Raw genomic sequence first — 27,602 nt, 5'->3', positions numbered from 1 at the left:
TCAGAAATCTCTTTTGAAATATATATTTGTCCTAAGCATCTTAAAAATATAATAATACATTTTACTGCCTTGGGAAATACAATTTGCCTTTGGCAATTCAGTATCTCCCACTGCCTCAGAATTACTGTTCTAAAAACCAATGCTCTCACAACAGCACTGAAGGAGTAGAAGGTACTGGAGATAGATGTGAACTTGCACCGCCCTCCCAGAATTTACCCTGGAAGGGTTTTATTTTAGTCTGTTTTATTAAATCCTTAGTAAAAGTTTATCTATCTATACTTTTCTATTTCAAAGTTGAGTCATAAAAATTTTTTACAACTAACTAGAGATGATGGTTTATCCTAACCAAGGTTTCACTGTATTACAAAAAATCTATTAATAGGTTAAATCTTATTTGGAACATAAAATTGCAGTTTTCACTTGAGTGGTTTTATTTTAACTTTTTCCTTTTCCTTCAAATCATCAAGCAGGTACTTACAGAAAACCTCCCTAATGTACTCAGTTGAGTGATTGGCAAAGGTAAATTAAGACACGTTCCCTCCCTCAGGGCACTTAAATCCGAGTTTGGGGGGAAAAGACTCATAACTAGGACCCAATGCCACCTGGCAGGAAGGAACTATAAAAGGTATCACATCAGCTCCCTGGGCCTTAGGAGTGAAAGCAGAGCACAGAGCAGCTTCAGGGTCACAGAGGCTCCTGAGGATGGAGCTGGACACTGGCCCATGAACAAGGCTGGTCCAGATCAGCAACAGCACCACCCTCTGAGACAAGAGCCGGACTGGCCCGCCTGCAGCAAAGGGTCCCCGGAAGAGGATAGTGGAGGGAATCAGGTTCCAGGTACCTGGCCTCACTGGAGCAGCAGGCTCAGGAGAGAAGGGGATGGGCAAACACAGTCCTGTTACACCTCTGCCCTCCCTAACACTGGCCCCTCCTCATCGCCCCTGTCCTTGCTCATCTGTAAGAGAGGCCAACGCTGAAGTGCAAAAACATGCAGATGTTCATTCTCAGCTTCCATTCTACAAGGGCTCAAGTCTTGACAATGAAAGGATTTTTAAAGGGTATTTTGGTTACAGATGATTTTTGCCTTTGGGATGTGATTTCAGAACTGACTCCACAGTAGTAGGACTGGAACAGGGAGGATGTGGCAGAATAAGGACAACTTGGGATACTGGGGCTGTGTGGGCAGACTCTGACTGAGCTCTTCTTCATCCAAGAAATGTCCTTTTATTCCTACTACTTCTTTCCTATCATGGGATGTATACAGAGTTGATGAGAAAGACTTGTGGGAAAGATTCTCACTTCTGGATAAATGAAATGAATGACAAAATAAAAGTGTTATTGAATGGAAACAAGGTAGACTCTAGTATACACAGATAGTTTGGAAGAGGGAGAAACTAAATTAAAAAAATCTAGTTAGTAATATACAAATCCAGGAGTCAGGAGAATAAATTTGGCATTTACTATAATTCACAACAGTAATCAATGCTTCTGAAGAGCTTTAAACCATTTGACTCAGGTCGTTCAGGTTCCACTACTTACTCAAACGACTTGAAACTTCTTATTTCTATGACTTTGTTATGATAACATTAATTTTATAACATAACATCTCACATTACCAAGTGCCAATTTAATAATAATGAAAGCAATAATTTCAATGGCTCCATTATCTTCCTAATTCATCAATAAAAGGCAAATAAATGATGAAAATCTGTAAAGGGAATTATTACGCATCTTACAGTCTAATTGAATATCACAGTAACTTGTTTTATATGCTGCATAATAAGACTGCAAACATTTCAAGAAAAAGTTAAATGTAGAAAAATATAATTAAGCAGACAAAAAATCTTCATATGAATTTTCAAAGATGTTCTTCCAAATAAATATTTGATACAGAAATTATCTGAATTAGCATGTTACTTCAATCATTAAAAAGGAAAACTCTATAGCTTCATAAGTAACCCCACAGAAGTATTTCTTATACTGTATTTAATTCTCCAAACAGCAGTGCTATAGTTATCAACTAATAAATAGATAACAGAATAGGCAGAGCAGTCAGTTGAAGACAATATTGTTGTTTTCACCTGTATTCCTAAGAATATTACCTTATTCCAAAATGCTACCTTATTCCAAATTTTGTTTTTCAAAACCATTTGAAACTACTAGCCCTTATGTTTACCTGACCTGATTCTGTAGGATTTCAAGATTCCTTAATGTTGTTCCATTAATTGTCATAAATTCCATTGCACCTGACAACTGTTTAAATTTCCTGTAAAAGAACGAAATATGAACCATGATGTAAGTGCATAAAGAACTAATGTAAGCACTAGAAATATTCCAGTGATAATATGACAAAAGTTAGCTCTTTGATAGAGAATCAAACCAAAAGGAGCTAAAAGAATATTTACTGGTATATTGTCTCCCATTGATGCTGGTGTCATTAAATAGGTTGATGGCAAAATGAGGACAGTTGCTCTCAAACCAAACACAAGAACAAGGAAGGAAAGTAAGTGTTACAAATAATTTTTTAATATATTCCCAGAAATAGAACCAAACATAGTCTTGTATCATTGGCAGAGCATGTGGTGGTGTGGTATCTTCAGGAAACAACTATGCAATTAGCTTTAAAAATATGTCAAGATATTTAAAAACATCCTTCTTATTCTTTAGCATGAGATCATCTTGATAAACCCTTGAACAGGTTTTAATCAACATTCTGATAAGTGCAACAAATGTTATTTACTCTCTAACAATGCATATTAATGTGGCTGTTTTAATAGAGTATAAAATTGAAAAAAGTAGCAGAAAATATTTCCTTAAGCTCAAAGAATTCATATTCTCCTTATGTACCTCTAACTACTTCAAACTAGATTAAAAGTTCAATAAATTTCAAATAGACTTGAGTACTGAGTTGCGATATGATTAATAAATGTATGCACAATTCCAATTTTGTCCTTATTAGTATTTCATGTTAAAAAGTATACTAATCAATGCATTACTGATACAGGATTCAATGTCCTTTATAAGCCAGTCAGTCCTTAGACGTTTCTGTAAATAGCACTTATAGATTTGATGGCTAAAAGGCAAGAAACATCATGGCAAGGTCGCTAACCTATATATTTGGAGGGAGAGCATGAGTGTTTCCATCATAGCTGTAATAAGATTTAAACAAAAGCCAGTTTCCCAAGCCAGTTATGGAAACAAGCCCTCATCCAGGAATCTAGAGCCTAAAATCAAAGCCAGCGTTCATTGCAAGATGCCTCCACTTCTAGATGACTCTTCAACTAAAGCTCCAGAGCCCTGAAAAAGAAATAACTTACTGCACATTAGGAATGTTGCCTAGTAACTGAATGCTGTCCTTTGGCAGTGTAATTTTGCTATGACAGATTTGACCTAGCTTCCAAAGAATGATAACTTGTTAATAATGTTTAGAGGGAAGCAACTCCAACACTGATTGATACCAGATGTATGTAGCCCTTTCTCTCCTTCATATAGCAGTTGGTCATTCAATAATGTAATTACAGCAACTTATGTTCTTGGGCTATCCTCATTAATAGATTTTTGGCCCACCTCTGTGACTCAGAGGTTCAGTATCGACCTATGAACCAGGAAGTCACAGTTCGATTTCCAGTCAGGGCACATGCCTGGGTTGCAGGCTCAATCCCGGGGAGGCAGCCGATCAATTATTCTCTCTCATCATTGATTTTCTATCTCTCTCTCCCTCACCTTTCTTTTCTGAAATTCATAAAAATATAAAACATAGATCTTAGCTCCTTGGAGGCAAGGATTATTGATATCACACAATTTGCAGGACCTGCAGGGCCTAGCAGAAAGTAGATGCTCAACCAATATTTGCCATCTTCCTATAGGGAAGCCAGTGTGGGTTTGTTTTCCTTTGCTCAGAAATGTCTGTGAACACCCAAGGTCAGTAATAAAATGTAAAACATTTCCGGGAAGAAACAATTAGGCAGTGGTTGGCTGTGAAGCTGACAGGTGTTAATACAGCTTCCTGGTCAAAAATCCAAGCTGCAAGAGCTAATAGGCTAGACTCAGAGTTGGTATCTAATCAGTGCCCATGTGTTTAGATATGTCATTCCCTGTTCACAAAAGTTGGGTTTAATCTACACAAGTTAACACTTGCACACCTTAATCAGACAGAGTCTGGATGGTGCTTAGCTGGCATGAGAGAAAGACTAATCAAGAACCCATAATCCATCAGCCTTTCCTGAAAACATCTTGGCAAGCTGCCTTTATCTCCCATTAACATCGGAGGTGTAAAATAAAATAAGTGGCATTTAAGATGTGTGGACTGTCCAGAAATACTGTCTGTTCAGTTGCCTTCACCTTCACAAGAACTTGTACACCCAACAGTCCATATCCTGAAGAATGGTGTCTTAGATTCAGGATTCCGAAAGCATCCCGTTCCACCAATCATCTGAGGGTTTTGTCACCTAACACCAACTAAAACTGAAATCCTGCTCCTCCTATGCCTCAACTGAACCTTTGAAGCAAGAACATTGAGAAGACCCAAATTAGAATTTCAAGATGCTCATAGAAGAGTTTGCATGACTGCGTTTGTACCTGCTTGCTAAAAAGTATCTATATGTGTGACAGAATTTTGTTTGGACTAACATGCAACCTGGTAGAGAGAGGGTTGGGGAGGAGGCTTAGATCCCTCACCTACATATAATTACTGGGCCTCCTAATATCTACAATATCAAAAAGAACCCAGTAACTAACTGTGAACCAAACTGGCTTAAGTTAGCTCTTTTTACTGTGCTTCACAGATTTGCATATACAGTATTACAAACTGATGGCAAGATCCTTCACCAGCAAAATGATTACGGCTCACTTTAAAATAATACTTGCTGCCCTAGCCTGTTTGGCTCAGTGGATAGAGTGTCGGCCTGCGGACTGAAGAGTTGCGGGTTTGATTCTGGTCAAGGGCACATGCCTGGGTTTTGGGCTCGATTCCTTCTAAGGGATGTGGAGGAGGCAGCCTATCAATGATTCTCTCTCATCATTGATGTTTCTATCTCTCTCTCCCTCTCCCTTCCTCTCTGAAATCAATAAAGATATATATTTAAAATAATACTTGCTTTACTGCAGTGGTTTGGAACCAAAACCACAATATCTCTAAGGTCTGCCTGTACAGGTTCTTTTTTCATTTAAGAGTGTTAATGAGATGTGCATATGGGTTTTTTGTTGGTTTTAGTTTTGGTTTTTGCCATTAGTGAACAAGTCATCTAGACCTCCAAGTAGACGCTGGGAGAAGCAGAGTTTCTTTAAACTGACATCTGCATTGATTTTTAATAAAAGATCAACCACTGGACAACATTAAACTAAACTGACCCTATGGAACAATAATTATCAAGCAATTATAAGAACCAATTTTGCTGTTGGTTCTCCCAAATGTTTGGTTGATAATATGTTCTGGAGGTGGGGAAAATTTTCCTTATGTCAGTGCTATTTCCACTGGAAATTGTATATACTTTTGAACTAAGGGTTGAATCTGCCAGCATGCTTAGGAATTCAACGGTATATGATCCTAATGTGAAATACTAAAAAAAAAAAAAAAAAATTCTGAATTATTTATCCTTTTCGAAGAAGCTAAATTTCATCTGCTTTGAAATGAATCTCATAAATAATGCCTGGCTAGAGTTCATGCTGTGTGAATCTGGATAGAAATATTATAAGTAACATAGAAACATATTTCATTAATATTTAAGACGACAAAAATACAAAGGATGCTTTTGTTTCCTCAAGTTTTAAAATGAAAGGAAATATACTTGCTTCTAACTTGCCACAGAAATTTAAGACACTATATCATTACAAAACTACTTTTAAAAAACCTTTCTGAATTAGACAGAGGCAGTAAAGGTACAGAACTTATCTGAAAAATCAATCCCCTTCAATGATCCTATTTAAATATTATTTAAAAATGGAAACAAAGAAAAAAATCTATCATGTTACATATTAAATCAATAGTGGAAAGTAGTTCTCTATGTAGAGTTTTCAGAGGTCATACATTTACCATTTGCCTAATCTTTGTATGGTTAATTTAATTATTATAAATTTAATTTTATAAAATTATTACAAATTTTAATTATTATAAATTGTATTCTATTACAAAATTTGTTTTACTGTAGATTCGCTTCTACTTGATTTGCAATTAAACAAAATGAATATCTTTGCATTCCTAAATGTTTCCAATAAGCATATTAGACAGGCAAATAAAAAGAAAGATGTATAACGGTTCCCAAATGACTGCTAGGTTCAATGACTCACTAGAAAGATGCACAGGACTCAGCATATATTCATTCAGCTCTGATTTATTACACTGAAAGGTCATAAAGCAAAATTTGCTCTATCTAATAAAGCCTCACTTAATCCATCCTTAAGAACAATTCCTAAAATGGTTTATTTTTCTCTAACAGCCTTTGTAAATGCACAAAGACCTTTGAATAAATGTATATCAAGATTTTTAATGAAATATGCAGCAATCTTTGTGAAAGCATTTACAAAACAACACAATTAAAAGTCCCCTAATCACATGGCTCCTAAAGTAAATATCATCATACCTGATGCTGCTGAGCTTTTAAAGCAATAGGACTGAATTTTAAATAAGAATGAGAACATGCACGTTTTTCCAAAGTAATCCCTTTGAGAGGCTACATTTTTTTTCCAAGATATAAGAACTGTGGAATTACACTTTGGGAATTACATTCAGGGCCTATTCACATGCCACCCATAAAACATCATCACTGTTTTTCTTTTCTTTTTTTTTTTTTTATTGCTTAAAGTATTACAAAGAGTAGTACATATGTCTCCTTTTTCTTTTCTTTTTTTTCCCCCCCTTGACCTTCCCCCAGCACTGTTTTTCATTTTTAAGCAAAAAAAAAAAAAAAATGGTACCAGATTGATCTTTATTCATTAATCTTGGCTCCCAAGGACATTTTTTGCAATTTCTAATCAAATCCATGATCACAGGATAAAGAATTCCTTCCTTCTCTCTTTTTTATTAATCCTGTATTTACTGACTGCCTACTAACTGCTGGACATATGCTGGGTGATATACAATGTGAAGGCCTAAATTTTGGACCTCTTTATATCTTTTTTTGGTCTGGCTCTATGGAAATGAGAGGAAGGGATTACCCAAGAGGCAGATGAGCCACATACTAAGTCCCCAGCAGATCCAGTTCCCTGACCACTCCCCAACATCACCACCCGATATAAGTTCAGCTGCACTCAATCTATCAAGTCAGGTAATTTCAAAAAAAGCTATTTTAATTTCAGTATAAATAAACATTTTATGTTTTAGTGTTTAGTATTATTTTTACTTTGAATTACATATGAGGAGGGCACAATAATGTTTTCAGATCCAAATTCATCTACTTCTAAACACAGGAGAGCCTGATTTTAGAAAAAGTCAGTTTTCTTATTTCAATAGTAATACTTCATTGCCGGGTGACGTAGGGACAGAAACAAATTTTTGTCTTTTGGCTTTTATCTAGTTTTTTTATTTTTTCAATTACAGTTTACATTCAATATCATGGTGTATTAGTTTCAGGTGTACAGCATAGTGGTTAGACAATCATATACTTTACAGAGTGTACCCCCCTGATATTTTCAGTACTCCACTGGTAATGGGAAAGCTATTAGTCACTAGTTCTACCTCAGTTAGGGGCTCCCTAACGGGAACAAGTCAAATGGTCGATAGCTTGTCATCCTTTCCTTATGGGATCCAACACCATCAAGCATACAGAGTGATCTCTGCAATGCTTCCTATTATTGGACCCTAAAATGGAACCGAGGAGGTAGAATGCCAGGCTGCTATTTTTTTTAATAAAACACTTCAGCCACACTACTAATATTGTAGCCAGATTAAAAAAATAAACATCAAGCAGAACTTCCCTGTGCCATTTCCCCACCGGCCTCTATGGTTTCCCCTCCAGCCCCACTCTTCTGAATTTGTTGTTGCTCATTCCCATGCATGTCTTTCTAACTTCTCAATATATGTATGTATTCTACTACTGTTTCACATGTTCCCAACTTCACATAATGATCTGTACTGTGTGCCCTTCAGCAATTTGACTTTTGGCTCAATATAATGCTAATAAAAAATATTTTAGTATTGATACATGAAACTCTAGTCCGTTCATTTTCATTGCTGTATAGCATTACAGTGCAAGAATATAACACAATGAACCCACGCTCCTGTTGATGGACATTTAGGCTGCTTTTCAACACGACAAAACTATTTCCAGAGAAATGGTATTCTGTTCTTCCTAAATACCACATACTAGAACACACACCAAAAAAAGACATTACAAAAGAGAGTGGATTTCTTCCACTCTCTCCAGCAAACTCAAACCAGCACCACCTCTTTGTTCCTCAATTCATACTCAGCCATTTTACTAAGATCGCTCCTATCTGTCCACCCACCTCTGCAGGGCAGAAAGTAGTTTCCTTACCCAGGATCAATATGACGAAGGGTAATTCTTTACAGAGCCAAAGACAAGGATCCAGTGAAGGTGGAACACAGGAAGGCAAGAAAATTATCCCCCTACCTTTTTTTATTCCACTGGTTTTTAAACTAGTATTTTTCTAGAATGTCACTTGACAGCTTTTAAATCTCTGAACTCTATAAAATTAATCACTTTTTAAAAAGCTGTCTATGGCCCTGGCCAGTGTTTCCAAATGGTTAGAGTGTCGGCCCACACAATGAAGGTTCCCAAGTTCGATTCCTGGTCAAGGGCATGTACCTGGGTTGCAGGTTTGATCCTCAGCTTGTGCAGGAGGCAACCAATCGAAGTGTCTCTCTCATATCAATGTGTGTCTGTCTCTCTCTCTCTCTCTCTCTCTTTCCCCGCCCCCTTCTACTCTCTCTAAAAAGCAATGAAAAACATTTCCTCAGGTAAGGATTAAAAATTAAAATAAAATTTTTAAAAAGCTGTTTGTTAGAAGCTATCCTCTTTGTCTCCAACTTAATGACCTATGAAATAAGAACTGAAACCAAGAATAAAAAAGGCAATGAAATTTTATGAATGTTTTTTAATACCACTTAATTCCACTTATTACTACTTGCCAATTAACTTTGCTTTAGAATAAAGCACCATTTTGTAGTCAAAACTCTACTACATTAAATAGCTATTATGGATACAAACTGATGGAATTATTAAAGATTCTATCACTGTTTTTTATATCAGTTAATATCTTTAGTATTCTTAGGAACAATACCACATAGTTCATCCTTGCCCTCAAACAGAGTGTTCTATCAATAGCAAGTAAAATTCTCCGAGAATAGTATTTACCAAATTCAAGAGATGTTGTTAATATAAGCCCTCCCCTTTTTAATTTTTGAGGAATCACTTACATGGGTTTGGAAAGCACCTTTGCCAAGTTAAACTCTTTGAGGTATCTTATTACGGCCGCCAAAGAGCAAATCACAGGCTTCTCCAAGATAACAGCACTGGAAAGACTCTGAGAACCTAAAAACAACATATACCTTCGTTAGAATTATTATTCATCATTATTTTAAAAATTTAAGTTAAATAAAATTTAGTTTATAGTTATTGAAATAATAGTTTAGAGATTATCTCCTTAAAATGACCTCTGGAAAAATGCAGATGATTACAAATACCCAGGGCATGGGAAAAGGGCATTGTCTGATGGTGGAACAAGCCTTTTTGTAAAGCAATAGAGCAACTTTTTCAAAATGTAAAATGCTCATCTCCTTTGACTCAGTAATACTCCAAAATGCATGTCAAAGATGTGGAAACAAGGAAGTGAGTTGGAAAATCTTTTGTAATAGTAAAAAACTAGAGACAACCTAACCGAATGCCACTAGAGTAACAGTTAAATAAATTGTGGTAAGTCTAGATTATTACACACCTACTAATAGGAATGACTCACTGCTACCTGTACTGATATAAAAAAAAAAAACTATCCATAACATATTGCCAAGTGAGAGGAAAAACAGTTGAATGGCCATTCTCATCTCTCAGCAGGAATACTACAACAGCTGTCCATCCGGCCTCTCAGCTCCTCTCTGTGCCCTATAGGATATTCTTAACAGAACACAGCCAAAAGAACCCTTTTTAAAATGTACCTCAAATCATCAGACTACTTTACTTAAAAGTCCTCCAACATCCCTCAACTCACTGTGTGAAAAACTTCAAGTCCTTAAGTCTGTAAGGTCCTACACACCTTGCCTCCCATCTCCTCTTTAACTCTGCGCTCCCCTCTTAACATGCCTCCCCTTAGTACTTTGTTCCAACACCCAGGCTCCCTGCTATTCCTTAAACATACCAGGCACTTAAGATACGCAACTCTGTTCCTTCACATGTCCATATGGCTTTCTCCCTTAACTCCTCCAATCTTTGTTAACAACTTTGTTCAAGGGCCATGTCCTCAGTGAAGCCTTCCTTCACCACCCTGTGTAAAAGTTCACCCTCGGGGACGAAGAAGTATAGATTGGCAGAAGTATACAAAACAGTCACGGGGATGTAACATACAGCTTAAGGAATACAGTCAGTAAAATTGTAATAACTATATATGGTGTCCAACCATTGTGCTATACACATGAAACTAATATACTATCAAATGTCATCTTAACTGAAAAATAACAAAGAACAAAAAGGTTCACCCCCTTCCCTGCCTTACTTTCTTCATAGCACTTACTTTCTTCAAATGCACTAACTTATTTTATTGTACATCCCCCCACCCCCATTAGAATGTAAGCTCCAAAGGGTGGGGATTTTTGTCTATTTTATTCCTTACTGAATGCACTATGCCTCACATAATAGGCATTCAATAAAAATCAGATGAAAGAATAAGTTCAAGTTAATTAAACAAATATACACAATTATGTATGTACTCGAGGCCCGGTGCACAAATTTGTGCACGGGTGGGGTTCCTTGGCCTGGCCAGTGATGGGGCTAATCGGGGCAGTCTCGCCCAGTCCAGATTAGGGCTGATGGGGGCCGGCCGGCCGGCTAGGGATAGGGACTGTGGGAGGTTGGCCAGCCAGGGGGAGGGACTGTAAAGGTTGGCTGGCCACAGGAGGTTGGCTGTGGGAGCGCACTGACCACCAAGGGGCAGCTCCTGCATTGAGCATCTGCCCCCTGGTGGTCAGTGCGCATCATAGTGACCAGTTGACCAATCATTCGGTCGACCAGTCGTAACAGTCGCTTAGGCTTTTATATATAGATAGATAGATAGATAGATAGATAGATAGATAGATGTTTATGTATATATATGAGGATTTATAGATAAGATTCATAAGGATTTGAGAAGGGACTTTTACTTTTTTCTTTATTTTATTTTATTTTTTTAATATATTTTATTGATTTTTTTACAGAGAGGAAGGAAGAGGGATAGAGAGAGAGAAACATCGATCAGCTGCCTCCTGCACACCCCCTACTGGGGATGTGCCCACAACCAAGGTACATGCCCTTGACCGGAATCGAACCTGGGACCCTTCAGTCCGCAGGCCGACGCTCTATCCACTGAGCCAAACCGGTTAGGGCTACTTTTTTCTTTAAACACAAATATATTTTGACTTTTCTTAAATAGGCATTTATTACTTTTAGAAATAATAAAAATATTACAACATATCTTCCATAAATCAGTAATATATAATATCTTATTAATTTCAACTATAGCTTTGTATAAAAATAAGGTGTAAATAAAGAGTTAAAGCCCTTTCCCCTTCTGAGAATTTCATCTTCTTTTAACTTTCTAGCTCTGTTTCCCAGGAAACCGGATAAAGATGAAATGCCAGTGTGTTATGAAGTAGCACTGCATATGGTGAAAATGACCTGAAATCAGTAAACTGCACCTGGACTAGGAGGAATTATGAATACCTAATTCCAGAAAATTGGCCTTCCCTGAGAGTACACTGACTCTTTGAACTTGGTATGTCCATTGTACAAATTCCAGCAAGGGAATTGGGTTCCTGCAGGACATGGGGCATCTGAACCAGGCAGACCCTGCACCCACCTATTAAGAGTCTCCTTTCCTTTCAGCTGAGCTGTCACTAGCAGCAAGGGGAAATGTAAGCACCAATGGCTCTGTGAACTGCTACAGAGACCACTGAGGAATACTCCCACCAAGGGGAGAACATGTGCCTTGCCCACAAGCCAGGTGTTCTGTCCTATATCCTTCTAGGTGATCTGATGCCAAGATGGCTTATGGTAGTCTTGTGACTTAGTCTTGTCTTTAGTTGAGCATAAGATGATGATCTCTTGGTGATATCGCAGACGGTTGTCATAAATGGGTTACACTCGCAGACATTCAATTCAATTTGGCCAAGTCACCATGAGCTTAAAGGGATGGGGAGAGAAATGCTCACAAGACATTGATACCTGGGAGGGAGCTGGGGGAGGCTGATCAATCTATGGGCTAATGGAGAAAGCTGTGCAGCCTGTGATAAGAGATAAAAAAGGACCTTAACTAAGCTGCACTGACAGGAATGAGGGGTCCAGACCAAAGCAAGCACTGATATCCGGCTGAGGAAATGTGAATTAGACAAATAATGGTAAACTAACATATTCAGACCCTGTCATTAATGTGAATTAGACAAATAATGGTAACCTAACATATTCGGACCTTGTCATTAATGTTCTGGTATTTAAATTACAGTAATCAACCTTTTGAAATGCTACCCTTCATCAAGAGATTTATCCAAACATTCTATAAAACTACAAGAAAAATAATGGGCCATCTTTTAAGAGGAACAAGAAGGAAAGCTGGTCACTAAGTAACTCCTTACACTCCAATGAATATGTCAAAAACATTAAATTACTAAATGGTCATAACTACAAAAGAAGAACTATAGTAGTGTTTTTGATGAGTGTAAGAACAATAAAATCTTCCCTCTACTTCTTCCAATTATGTATTGGTAACTACTTAGTTTTCATTACATTGAAAGTCAAACTTGAACCTTTACCCAAACCTCAACTCAGTTAAATTTGAGGACATATGGCTAACATGTATATAATCTTTACCTTTGATGTCAACTATATCTTTTACACAAAACTCTGTAAACACCTGGGAAGCATGGCTGTATTCAAAATACATGTTATCCATCCTTTCTACTCGAATTCTGTCATCCCGCACCCTGAAAGAAAAAAATGAAAATTTCAAAGATAACTTTCCATAATCTTGAACTGTGTGTATTTAGGCCTTGGCCTGACTAAAAAAAAATAAAGACCCATTCCTTATTCTCTCCCAAATTAAAAAAAAGAAAAGAAAAGATCTAAAGTTTCCCAGTTAAAAAGTTCCATTTCATAAAATGTAATTATTACTTTTACTACTGGTATATCACCTAGCACACCATGAGTACTTTATATATTTTTTTATCAAGAACTCACTGAAATTAAGGTCAATTACTTTAATAAATACAAAAGGGGACCTTTTCTTCAATTCTATTTACTACAGTGTTATCATTAGCATACATGAGCCTATCAATTTTTTATGTAGTAACTATGCTAAACGCTAATTGATTTTTGTATTGTCTTTGTATGCATTAATATTACCTGTAAAAATATAAAACTGTTTGTCTCTCCTTTATAATATCAACTAGGGGCCCAATGCATGAATTCGTGCACCTTGAAAGGAACTGTGGGCTGCAAAGCTGCATGGGCACAGGGGCGAATCTTGGCCCATCCTCTGCGCCCCTGCCCGGCCCCTCCTGCTGTGCCCCTCCGCCCCCCGCCATCCCCTGTCTGCTGGCAGCCCCGCTCCTGCCACTGCCACTCCCACGTGCTGACAGTGCCAGCCCCATTTGCACCCACAGCAGGTGCAAGTGGGGACGGCACTGGCAGTGGGTGCGAGCAGGGCCGTCACCAGCAGCAGGTGCAAGAGGCGGCTGCTGGCCCCGATCGCCCCTCAGGAGCAGGGGGAGGTGGAGAAGCCCTAAGGGGCAATTGGGACCGGCACCCACTGACGGCGCCAAGTGATCAGGGCTGGCACCAGCACTGGCAGCGGGTGCAAGTGGGGCCGATGCCAGCAGCAGGTGCAAGCACTGGGCAGGACCATGGCGCACAGGAACAAAGAATTTTCAGTAACCACCAGAGGCTGGCCCCAATGACAGTGACCGGAGCCCTGCCTTGGTCTGGCGCAGCTGCTCCACCATCCCACCATGGCCAATGCCCGCCATGTTCTGCGCTCTGCCACCTGCTGCCGACGCCTGCCATGTTCTGTGCGCACCCCCTGGTGATCAGTGCACGTCATAGCGACAGGTTGTCCAGTTGTTCTGCCATTCTGTCTATTTGCATATTAGGATTTTATATATATAGATTCTTCATTTCTTTTTCCTACCTCATTACACTATTGGCTAAGAAGTCCAGGGCTGTGTTGAACAAAAGTAATGCTAACAGGCATCCTTTGTCTTCTTACTGACACTAATGGGGAAAAGTTTCAACTCCTAAGTATAATGTTTGCTGTAGGTTTGGAGATAAATGACTTAGTCTAAGGTTTGGTAAAATTCCCAGTTAGAGTAAAAACTAAAATCTTAGTATAAAGGATTGTTGAATCTTACCTAATGTTCTATCTATATGTGTTAAAATGATCATGTGGTCTCTCTCACTTAATTTCTTAACATATTATTCATATTTTCTGATGCTGAATGACTCGTGGTTTCCTGGGATACAATATCCTTGTCATGTTGTTCCATGTTGCTCAAATAAAGTTATAAACTTGATTTCTTAGTTTTTAATTTTTTCCCAGGAAATCTGTGCCAGCATACCTGGCTCCAAAGGCTCTTTCTGTTCTATTACAAGACTAGACAGGCATAGTGGATTCAGGAAGAAATCTAAGAGGAAGATTTTCTCCCATCTGTGGTGCTGAAGAAGGATTTTTCCACCTTTATCTACTGGAGAGGGAGTGTCAGACTAACTATTGCAAGTCTCTTATCAATTTTTGCTATAGACTCCCTTAATACCTGGATTTTGACAGCAAAATTATTATTTAGTGACTCAAAAAGCAATGAGTGACCTTACATGAGCTCCACAATGTTTTTGTACAAGTTCCTAGAGTGAACACGAAGGCAGCTGGTAACTCAATTACTGTCCTAATTAACATTTTGTATGATAAGCAAATAAGGATTTAGAAACCCATTAAATCGATAAAAATGGACTTGTCCATTATCTTTGAGGCTTTCATGGAAGTATTACAAAAGTGATAAATTCATTGTTCTGCAATCTGTATATTAAACGTTCTCATGCAAAAATTTTTCCACAAACCGGTTGGAGTTAAAAATCTCATATCTGGCCCAGCTGTTGTGGCTCACTGGTTGAGTGTCGACCTATGAACCAGGAGGTCACAGTTTGATTCCCAGTCAGGGCATGCCCCAGTGGGGGGTGTGCAGGAGGCAGCCAATCAATGATTCTCTCTAAACATTGATGTTCCTATTTCTCTCTCCCTCTCCCTTCCTCTCTTGAAATAAATAAAAATATATTTTTAAATTTCATATCTGTGTTTTCCTGTATTTCTTAAATTGAAGAAAGTTGAAACACTTATATACATAATGAGTAACATCCAATCAGAATTTTATCAAACTAGACTTTAATAAGTTTCTACATTAAACATAGAACTGTCAGTCTTGATTTCCCCAAACTGTAGTTAGTCTTTGGAATACCGACATCTGAATCACGTCTAACACACAGAAACAGCAGATTCCACACTTCAAATGTGTTCAATCTGAACTCAGCAGGAAGCTAGGGGGAAAGAGGGTTTTCATTTTTAACAGGGTTTGCAAAAGTGATTCATGGGCAAATTACATACTGAAAACACTAGTTTACACAAACAATACTGGCAGCCAACCTAGGACAGAATACAAAGTAAAAAATGTAAATCTTCTCCAATGGTAGTCTATGTTTCAGCTGCTCTATTAGAGAAGGCAATAAATATCTTTCACCAAAAGAAGTAAAAAAGTCAACTATGGCCCTGGCCGGATGGCTCAGTTGGTTGGAGCATCGTCCTGTACACCAAAGAGTTGCAGATTCAATTCCCAGTCAGGGCACATACCTATGTTGAGGGCTCAATCCCCAGTCAGGACACATACTGGAGGCCACCAATCAATGTTTCTCTCTCACATAGATGTTTGTCTCTCTCTCCCCCCTTCCTCCCCCTCTAATATCAATAAAATTATATCCTAGGGTGAGGATTAGAAAAAAAAATTTTTTAATCAACTATGGTAATATAAATTGACCTGGGTCTAAAATATTATGAAAACACCTTCCATTTTCCACCCTCTGCCGAGGCTGTCTGCCCCTCCCTGGGCCATGGTGGCGACTCTCCTTCTGTGCTGGATGGGAGGACTAACATCAGGACATGAGTCTCAGTCATTACATGAGGTATACCAAGCTGGACTGTTTTAAACAAAGATTTGTAATTTTTAAAAATTCTTTTCACATGTGGCATGCCTCTGTTGCCAAACATACTGTTTTTGAAAAATTAAATGGTGATAAAACTCTCAACAAGTGTGGAGCCCAGACTGAAAAGAGGGTTGGGGACTTCAGACCCAATAATATCTTTCAATGTCAACACGGTGACTCTCTGGTGTTGAATAACAGACCACCTACAAAGATTTTGAACTAACATTCAACTGAGACCAAATAAATGGCAGCTAACCAATTTTATGATCTATGCTAACTTTGGAAACAATAATTTTCATAGACAAAAAGAGCCTTGTTAAGGGCTGACAATCTACTCTAGGAAAACTCACAAGGCCTCTTCTGACAGCGTACTTACTGATAATAATAATAATACAGATTGAGTTCCAAGCTTCCCGGCTGAATGATGAATCGCTCCTTTGAGAATACAACAGAGGTCGAGATTGAATAAAAGAAACTATGTAACATAGTTACAGTATCTCTATTTCAGAATTAGTATGAAATTAATTTTATCACTGCTTATAGTAGGGAACTAGCATCACTTTCTTAGAAGACTAAGGGCTTTATTTGAAACTGTAATTATAAAGACAACCACTAGAACAAAAATATCAGAAAAACCCCATAGACCACATAATGAAACTTTTTTAAAAAAGGCACAAAAACCATATGGACCAGCTAACATCAAATATATCTGCCATACTGACAAAAGTAAATTTCCTAACCTTACCTATTAAAAGAAAATTAATCTCAGATTGGATTACAAAGGAAAAATAAATAAAATCTCTATGCTACAAAGAGGAGCACAACTTAAAACAAATTCTGAAAGGTTAAAAATAAAATAATAGCTGGAAAAAAAAATGCCCAGATAGATATACTAAGCAAATGCAAATACATAAAAAGAAATCATGGGACAAGACTTTATTATCAGGCAACATAGAATTCAGGACAAAAAGCATTAAGCAAGACAAAGAGAGGTATTTCATGATAAAAAGGGCACATAAGGATGAAAAACTTTCACCCCCATGTCCTTTGAAAATACTTTTAGATTTCTGAACCACTGGAATATACTACTTATTCAAAAATTAAAAATTTTCATGAAGAACAACAAGAGAAAGAGAAGGAAAGAACGCATTACAGGACTTATGCAGGAGCTCCCAGGAGCCCTTCATCCACTTTCCAGTACTTGAATGGGGAAGGCTACAAGTCCTGGGACCGAGTGATTGGCGCCACCCTGCCACCTTGTGGAACGTGAGAGGAAGATGAATCCAAGGAGGTGAGACAAACAAGGACCCCTAAATCCAACCACACCTGATTCTAGCCTACCCTCGAGCTTTTCTCTTACCTGAGCCAATATGTTCATTTTTACCTTTAAAATATTCAATGAATACTCACTAGAAAGAACTTTTTTTTTAAAAGGGGTCTTTATCGGGGGAAAAAATGAGACATATGTAACACTTTAAACAATAAAGAAAAAAGGGGGGGGGGCGCGCCTTTTGATGTCCAAAGAAAAAAGTGGATATAATCTAATCACACAGACAGCTTCTTAGAAACATGGCAATCTCTCTGAAGTCCACGTGGCCAACAGTGAACCAGGATGAGGAAAACCCAAAGTCTGATTCCAGCTAAAGAATCTGCTTCAGACCAAACCAACAGGCAGGTAGACTATCGGACAGAGATTCTGGAGACCAGGAGGAATCCTCTCTCAACCCTCTCCATCAAGCAGACTGAAGGGGCCTTAGCCAAGCTACCGCTGGGGATGAGGAATTAAAAGCAAAAGTAGGACCAGGCCCCTGCAGGATTAAAAAGAGCTGAGGTAAAGAAACACAGCAGGACCTACCCCTGGAGGACAGGCCTTTTGGGGAGCAAGAGTGAAGACTGATAATTTCCTCACTCACTGTGTGAACTCCATGAGGCCTCAGAGGCCTAAGGCCCAGGAAGTAAGCAGGCATGCATGATGGTTGCGTTGTTTAAAAGACTAAAAGAGATGGGAGGTATTATCTTGATATAAAAATTCTGTACTACATCTACACAATGGAATACTACGCTGCTATAGAAAAGAAGAAATTCTTACCATTTGCAACAGCATGGATGGAACTGGAGAGCATTATGCTAAGCGAAATAAGTCAGTCAGAGAAAGATGAATATCACATGACCTCATTCATTTGTAGAATATAAAGAACAACATAAACTGATGAACAAAAATAGAACCAGAGTCATAGAAGCATCGAACAGACTGTCCAACCTATGAGAGAAGGCGGGAGGTGAGGGGATAAGAGATCAACCAAAGGACTGGTATGCATGCATATGAGCATAACCAATGCACACAGACAGTAGGGGATGAGGGCATGTGCTGGGGGGTGGGGGCGGCCTGGGAAAGGTCAATGGGGGATAAAGGAGACTTATGTAATACTTTAAACAATAAAGAATTTTTTTAAAACTCTGTACTAGGTAAATTCGTGTCTTTCTAAACCTTTCTCTAGCTTTTTCTAAACTTTTGGGTTTACTTTTTTTTTTTCCTCCAGTGGTTGTGACCTTTTTAAAGTAGAGCTCCATCAAAAACATTTCTAACCTGTCTTACAAACCTGACAGAAAAATACTTCTATCTGCAATGAGGTCAGGAAATCCAAGAGCACTCAAACCTGGGAAGCCAAAGGGAAAAGAAAATGTGAAGGGGAGGAAAGGGCAGCAGAAAGCCCAAGGACCTAAAGAGGCCACTCATGTCAGCCTGCAGGCATGACCTCCCAGCTCGACTTCCCTGATCCTGGGAATCTTCTCTGAGGATGAAGTCCCTTGCAACAATATTTTAAAACCTTCACCCTTTCTTAATGTTTCCGCCCATCACAGTCCTGGGTCTTTTTACCACCCATCTGCACATACCGTCCCCCAGCCCAGTGTGCACATTCTCATTTAACAAGTGGGCCAAGACTCACCTCCCGAAGACGCTTTCCCAGAAGGATGACCACAGCCTGTGCTTTCTGCTGGACACATGGGACTGCGGTTTGCAAAGCAAGATCTTTAGAAATAAAGCAACTCTGTTTTAAGCACACATGCTTTTTGTCAGAAACTTTACTGCCAGAGATAGAAACACAAACTATAATACGCATTATGAAGGAATGAAAATTTCATGACATATCAGCCAAAATGTCAACTATGCTATAAAACATTACTCCTTTCGAAATCCACAAGCAGAGGTGAAGGGAATGGCTACTTTCCTGTGTGTTTTTCCTGAGAGATCGTATGATGTAGTGGTTAAGAGCATATGCTTGAGAGCCAGGAAGTCTGGATCAAATCCCAGTTCTGCCGTTTACTAGCTGTATAATCCGGAGCTCAACATCTTTCTGCCTCAGTTTCCTAATATATAAAATCTGTATCAAAAGAATAGTAGAAGATTAAACAGTCAATAAATATAAAGTCCTTAGAATAGTGCCTAATACATAGTGTTAGCTATTGCTGTTGTTGTTGTTATTATTATTATTACTGCTACGGTAGCATGAGAAATAAGAGTAGTCATGTGTTCAAAGAAAAAGGGAAAAGGGGGGGAAAGCTTCAGAATAAAAGTAACTGGGTGGGATGAGCACAAATAAACAATATGTCAGCAATAATGAATATTCTCAGTAGCTACCAATGTCTCCAACAGCACCTTTTTCACTCCAGAGTAACAAAGGATGAAGTTGGGGAAAATCTAATGAGTGATTTCAGAAGCCACAGCTCCTCCCCAAAATCCTACATTACCTACTTCTCATGCCTGAAATGACTTTAAATAGACACAAAGCATTTTCATTTCTCAAGGAGATACTCAAAGGTTACTTAACTAGCAGTCTTCAAAGATGAGAAAACAAAGAAATAGAAAGGCTAATACTATATACTAAGGAGAAAAATGAACTTCAACCCTACTCTCACACTAGGCCCCCAAATTAAATCAAAATATTTATCAGGGTTAAAAGTAAAAGCTAAAACTATAAAATTTCTAGAAGAAAACATAAGAAAAAATCTTCATGACCTTGAATCAGGCAGAGATGTATTAAGACACAAAAAGCACTAACCATAAAAGAAGAAATTGATAAATTTGACTTCCATCAAAATTAAAGCCTTCTGTCCTTCCAAAGGTCATCAAGAATATTAAAAAGTCAAGCCACAGAGTGGAAGAAAAATTCACAATACATATATCTGACAGTGGATTTTTATTCAGAATCTAGGAAGAATTCTTACAGCTCAATTACCACACAAGCAACCCAATTTTTTTAAATGGGCAAAAGAAGATATAGGAATAACCAATAAGCACATGAAACATCACTGGTTATCAAAAAAAAAAGCAAGTTAAAACCAAAACAAGACACCACTTCACACTCACTATAATGGCTAAAATTTAAAAGACTGGCAATAATACTAAAAATTAGCAAAGATGTGGAGCAACTACAACTCTCCTATCCTGCTGGTGGGAGTATATAATTGAAGCACTGCTTTGGAAAAACCTAGTTTGGCCCATTCTTACAGTTAAATATATACTTACTTACCTATTCAGCTCAGAAACCCACTCCTATTTACCCAAAATAAAAACATATGTCCATAAAAAGCCTAGTACACAAATGCTCTTAGCACCGTTACTGGAAATAGCCAAAACCCCAATGTTCAGCAAGTGGAGGGAAGAACAAATTTTGGTATACTCATACAATGTGATTCTACTGAACAACAGAAAGGAACAAACTACTGATATACTCAACAACGCGGGTGAACCTCACAGGCACTATGCTGAAAGAGCTGGACACCACCAAAGGGTACATACTGTAATGAGTCAATGCATGTGCAATCTAAAAGAGTCTAAAATATCCTATAGTGAGAAATCAGATCAGTATTTGCTTGAAGTAGGCGATGGAGGGGAGGCTAAAATGACTGCAAAGAGGTACAGGGAACTTTCTTGGAAGATGGAAATGTTCTTCATAATTAGGGGAGATGGTTATATGGATGTATGTTTGTTAAAATTAACTGACTCACCCACAGAAAATGTGTAAATTTTATTGCATACTGAAAATCATACTTAAGTTAATGAAAAACAAAGCTTTTAGTATTTGCCATATAATTTATAGCTGAAATTTTTCTATTAAAAAGAAATCTGAACAATTAGACTAACAAATTCCTATGCAAATGAGTATTCCAAACACATTTAGGGGAGTAAGATTTTATTCCAGTATTTTATTAGCAAAAAAAAAAAATAGTGCAGAGAAGTACTTCATTTGAAGAAAAATATTTAACTTCAAAAAGTACATTCCATATTTACATGCTTTGAGATGATCATAGTTTAAATGTCATTTTATATATATGATACAATCATCCTAACATAAGGTAAATTTTTAAAAATAATTTATGCTTCCTGTAGATGAAAATTTTTCTATTGCACAACCACAAATTACCAAACATTATATTTGTCTTTGAGAAAAAAACAAAAGAAACCATTCTTTTGAGAATGCCAAAGACTTATGTACATAAAGAGGACAATCGGCATTAAAATATTCTCAGATCAATAGAAATGCATCTGAAACATCTTTCTCATGCATGATTAAAAGCATTTTCTTGACAACACAAAATCAAAACCATTACACTCAGATCATATGCGTTTTGAGTTCATTAACAAACTCATGCCTGCCTCAGACAACCTAAAAGAACTACTCTTTCTAATGTTTTTCTCTATAAATACTAACTTTAATATTATCCCAAAAAAGAGCTCCTTCAAAAAAATAAAATCAACAAATTGAATATCTGGAATTCATAAGTACAATGAATAAAAATTAATACACGAATAACAAAAAATAATAATTTCTCCTATCCAGCTAACTGGTATTTCCTTCTTAATTCAAGTCAACAAATCTTCACTGTTCAAGTAGTGGAGGGACAAATGGAAAAAAAGAAAGAAAGAAACTGAATTGTATTGAAATGGGTTGAATTATATCCTCCTAAAATTCATAAGTGGAACTCCTAACCTCCAGTCCATTAGAATGTGACCATATTTGGAGATAGAGCCTTTACAATGGTAATCAAGTTAAAGTGGGTGATTGGGGTGAGTCTTAGTCCAATATGACTAGAGTCCTTATAAAAAAGATAAAATCTGGACACATGGGCACACACACAGAAGATGGCATGAAGAGATATAGGAAGATGATGGCTATCTATGAGTCAAGGAGAGAGGCCTGGACTAGAGCCTTTCCCCACAGCCCTTAAAAGGAACCAATTCTGCTGACATCTTAATTTTGGATTTTAGTCTCCAGAACAGTGAAACAACAAGTATGTGTTTGTTAAGCCACCCCATCTATGGTACTTTGTTACTGCAGTCCCAGCAAACTAATGCACTGTATACTAAAAGGTTTAATAGCTATTTGGAGAAGCTTATAACAAATCACTAGAATACCAGGAGGATTAGTATGCTGAGGTAGTGTCTAACCATTTAAGAGTGTAAACATTCTGATCGTGGCTGACTTTAAACTACCAAGGCTTTAGCAACCTGAAAGAAAATTTCATCCTCACAAGCCACTACAAGCCAGCTCTAGCACAGAACTAAAATGCAGGCATCAGTACTCGCTATCCACAGGTGATCCCAACGTACAGCCAAGGTTAGAGCCACAACTAAAACTGGCAGGGCAGCTTCACAAAAGTAGTGATTGTTGAGATATACAATATTTTAACATTCAGATGTGGGAAAGGCACACTGCACATGTAAAAATAGGTTAAGAATGATGGGGAAAGAAATGATGAATAAACACTAAGACCTAACATTTACTGAGCACTTAATATGTTCCAAGCACTGTTCTAAGCCTATTACATGTATTAACTAATTTAAGCCTCACTATAACTCCCTGAGACAGTTCTGTTATTATAAACATCTTTTTGAATAAGTAAACTGAGCCACAGAGAAGTTAAGATCCACAGCTATTAAGCGAGGAAGCTGGGATTCTACACAGGCTGTCTGGCCCCAGACTCTGTGCTCAGACCACTGTTCTGTGCCTCTCCTATCATGCATGGCATCTCTACAGCACATGGCAACTGATCTGGTGTAGCTAGAGCCAGGAGTGAGGGGCAAGAGACTGGGTGGGAGAAAGTGTGCCATACTTCTGGCCTCAGGTATGTTACCTTACACAATGACTGGGTTTGCAAATCAAATTTTTATAAAATGGGTTATTTTAAATGTTTTTAATAACTTGTTCTTTAAACACATCAAATTAAATCAGAATTGACAATACCTAGAAGTGTCTAAGTAAAAAATCACTGTAAAACAAAATCACCACTTCCTTATCTTGTGTCTAAATTCTGATTTTTATATGGTAAGAACAGCTTATCAGGCAAAAAGCACCTGTAATCGCTTAACGGCAATCAGCATGGCCTAGAACAGGGGTGGGCAACCTTTTTGTGAGTGCGTGCCAAAACCAGCAAAATCTCTGATTCAAAGTTCTTCTGCGTGCCAACCCTAATTTTTTGAGAACATGTTACGCCTACTTGATATCTCTTAAGGTGTACGTATGTGAAGAACCTTGAAGAAATAATAAAATTCATTCGAGCGACAAAAACACAGTATGTGATGATGAAAAATACATTTATTTTTTCATGTATACATGTTATGTAAAATTATTTATTTATCTAAGATGCACCTACACTGAATTTATCTGAAAAATAAAAAAGTCGATATTAAGAAAAAAATTGCAAATGGAAGATTGATTATAAGAGAGGGTTTCGCATGCCAGCAAAAGTTACTGGCGTGCCATGTTTGGCACGCGTGCCCGGGGTTGCCCACTTCTGGCCTAGAACCTCTAAGAACAAAAGCAGAAAATTTATCTAGACACCCTGAGCCACAGAGAGAACTCTGGAAGATGAAGCTGCACTCGTTACACACCTGGAGACAGGCAGTAAGTTTTCCACTCCTGAGGTTAGAAGAAAGACATCCAATGAACACCTCACATTACCATAGCCCCAGGGAACTACTGAATTTCAGCACTGTTTTCTACACAGAGCCAATATTTAACTTGAAATCGTAGTTTTAAAAGATCATTCTTTATATCTATGTGTTTGCAGAGCATTGTAATCTATCAGCACTTTGACAAAAGTAGTATTTCAGTATGTAACATAATGGCAGGAGTGAACAAAACACACAGGTCCCTGAAGTAAAATCTACACATCGTTAGCACAGAAGAAAAGATAAAATGGAAGGAAATATGCAAACAGGAAGCAAGATGGAAGCTTCTCTCCTAGAAGCACAGAGCCTTAGAACTACTAGAAACCTAAGGGAGCCCTTTTCTCGGCAGCCCCAGGAAAATGACAGAATGTGAATGTGGTGAGAGGCTAAGCTCTGTGTCTCTTTGTAGCAATAAGTAGGTGGGATGGAGGCAGAATATGACAATCAACCTGCAGGCCAGGCTGTTCTCAGTGTTCTCTGGCAAGTAGAAGAAATAGGATTTTATTCTGTATGGGTGGGCAACCTCTTGTCTTACTCAATTTAATCACCCACAAGTAAACTTTGTGATATGTGGGGGTTGATAGTTAAGAGTTACATAAAAGACTGTAAAGTATACTTACCTATAAGGTAATTCATACATAAACGATACCCTGACTTAGCAACTAGAAATTGCTCAGACTTAAAAGGGGCAGTAATCATTTTATCAAGTACTTAAAAATCCCCAATATTTCAGTCAGAACCACAACAAGTATTTACATTCTTATTTGCCAAGAAAGTAATGTCTACTTGAACAGTATTAAACACCTGTCAACTTTCAACTGGTGTGAAACAAGAGGCAGAAAAAACTGGGCATCCAAGGAGGAGAGGCAGTGGTCTGACCTAACTCCAGGAAACAGCTCCTCATTAACAAAAAGTTCTCTAAAGCCACAATCCCCCTTACCAAAAACATTTTACATCATTACCCAATACCCACACACATTGCTAGGGTATTACTCTGTCTTTGCTACTCTAACCAATTACTACAAACTTAGTGGCTTAACAACACACATTTATTATCTTACAGTTCTGTGACTCAGAATTCCAACACTGGTCTCACCAGGCTAACCTCGAGGTGTCAGCAGGAGTGCGTTCCTTTCCGGAGGCTCTAGGGGAGAATGGTTCCCTGCCGTTCCTGGTTTCTAGAGGCAGGCTACGCTCCTTGGCTCATGGCTTCTTCCTCCACCTTCAAAGCCAGTGTTGGTGGGTCAAACACTGCACCATTCTGAACTCTTCTTCCTCCTCCTCTTCCACATTTAAAAGACTCTTATGATTAATTAGGCCCACCTGGAAAACCCAGGGTAAGCTGCACATCTCACACATCCGCTTCCCAACTTTCTGTTCAAGCTGCCTGGCCTTGCCTTGAGAGTTCTCTGTCATAATCAGTCAGATCATTCCTCCAGACTCCTCAAATGCTGGTTCTTCCTATTCCACTACTATCAATAAACCTATTACATGTACACCCCATTTATGCTTTTCAAGTAGAGCTTTTCCTGTGGAGTTACACTCAATAACATGCCAAGGAGGTTCCTTGTTTAGATAAGCCCTGTAGCAAACACTTCTGAAGAGTAACTATCCCTATTAATTTATCATATTTTTAAATCTGAATTTTCCTATATATGAGTTAAGCACACTCATTAAAAGTGCTAACTAGATATATAAAACTATCAGTACCAAAAAACACTACTAAAAAATACAATGACATTTCCACCATAGGAGGAATTAGTATACTTTTTAAAAGGAAATCAACACAAAATAGATTTCTTTATTATTACGATTACTTTCTCTTTAAATGTTTTCCTAGAGACATTTTCCTACTATGTATGAGATTTATCTCTACTACTTAATGCACTACCATCTCTACTACTACAATCAATTTTTAAATTCTAAGTTTTCTGAATAGCAAAGTGAATTTATTATGCAATAAGCATAATGAAATAGAATGGCACAGCAGTCAATTTATATCTTCTACTCTAGAAACAAGGAATAAGGAAGATGAGAAAGACAGAATAGAAAGAAGAAAAAAATATTTCCTAATGAGCACTATACTAGAAAAGTTTTCAAGTGCCAGAGATGAGGCTGGGACCTTGTGACCATCAATATTAATCTCTAATAGTTATCTAATTCCTCGTCCAGGATAGCCTAACCATGTACATTTCATTAATGTTTACTACAAGGGAATGTCCATGGAAATGTTAGGATGTCTAAACAAACTAATTTAAAGTGGCATTATTTTTCCTTAATTTTTGAAGAATAAAAACAATAAGGAAAAAATATTAGGGAATTAATATGGTCTTCCCAAAAGATGTAAATGAGTTGGATACACCCATACCATTTAAATATACATTTATCATCATATATGTTATATGTATGAATTTCTAGCCACTACCACAATCTCTGTGTTTATAAAACCAGATCATTTTTTATAAGGAAAACAAATAGGAAATACTCATTATTCTCCTTATTCCAAAAGTCACTGTGTAATCATTCATTCATCAAGCATTTTTTTAATATATTTTATTGATTTTTTACAGAGAGGAAGGGAGAGGGATAGAGAGTTAGAAACATCAATGAGAGAAAGAGAAACATCGATCAGCTGCCTCCTTCACACCTCCTACTGGGGATGTGCCCGCAACCAAGGTACATGCCCTTGACCGGAATCGAACCTGGGACCTTTCAGTCCACAGGGCGACGCTCTATCCACTGAGCCAAACCGGTTAGGGCAAGCATTTTTAAGTACCTATTATATGCTAGCTACTATGATAGGTGCTGGGGACACAAAAATCACTAGATATAGCTTCTGTCATCAGGCATCCCTTCTCAGTTTTTTCACAGGAAGCTTTTTATCCAAACCTTCCTTAATATTGCTTTCTCTCTGCTGTTTTACCTTGGATTCTCCTTCACTTTCACTTTACATTACCTTTCTCCCCAAACTCCACATCTGTCCTGCCTCAGGCTACCATGCTCACTCTGGCAGAGCAGCCAGCCAAACTAGTTTCTACCCCCTAAGAAAATCACACTCTCTCACACCTCCATCTGCCTTGCCCAACTCCTCCAGGCACCAGTTACTCCTCCATAAGACCTTACTAATTGGCACTTTCATTGTAATTGTTTACTTCCCTGGCTACCACCCCTTAGACCAGTGGTCGGCAAACTGCGGCTCGGGAGCCACATGCGGCTCTTTGGCCCCTTGAATGTGGCTCTTCCACAAAATACCACGTGCAGGCGCGCAT

The 27,602-nt window shown here is 38.0% G+C and overlaps 1 protein-coding gene and 1 long non-coding RNA gene across 2 annotated transcripts in view; both read right to left on the bottom strand.

The window, feature by feature from the left end:
• MSH3 (mutS homolog 3) overlaps positions 1-27,602 on the bottom strand; it is a 127,301-nt gene that overhangs the window by 68,430 nt on the left and 31,269 nt on the right. Inside the window, exons 9-11 of the mRNA XM_014550665.1 lie at positions 13,008-13,120; positions 9,374-9,488; positions 2,182-2,266 (exon numbers count right to left, since the gene is read on the bottom strand). Of these exons, the coding sequence (XP_014406151.1) occupies positions 2,182-2,266; positions 9,374-9,488; positions 13,008-13,120 (313 nt within the window). The remainder of the gene's footprint in view (positions 1-2,181; positions 2,267-9,373; positions 9,489-13,007; positions 13,121-27,602) is intronic.
• Positions 16,755-19,405, bottom strand: LOC106728310. The gene is made up of 3 exons (XR_001364592.1): positions 19,328-19,405; positions 18,980-19,036; positions 16,755-16,814 (listed from the first exon to the last, which is right to left on the bottom strand). It is a non-coding gene; the product is annotated as an uncharacterized LOC106728310 (long non-coding RNA).

This window comes from Myotis brandtii, unplaced genomic scaffold (genome assembly GCF_000412655.1).
Source record: "Myotis brandtii unplaced genomic scaffold, ASM41265v1 scaffold115, whole genome shotgun sequence".
Classification (NCBI taxonomy): Eukaryota; Metazoa; Chordata; class Mammalia; order Chiroptera; family Vespertilionidae; genus Myotis; species Myotis brandtii.
The sequence above is the reverse complement of the archived record's forward strand: the minus strand, read 5'-3'. Positions and strand labels throughout refer to the sequence as shown.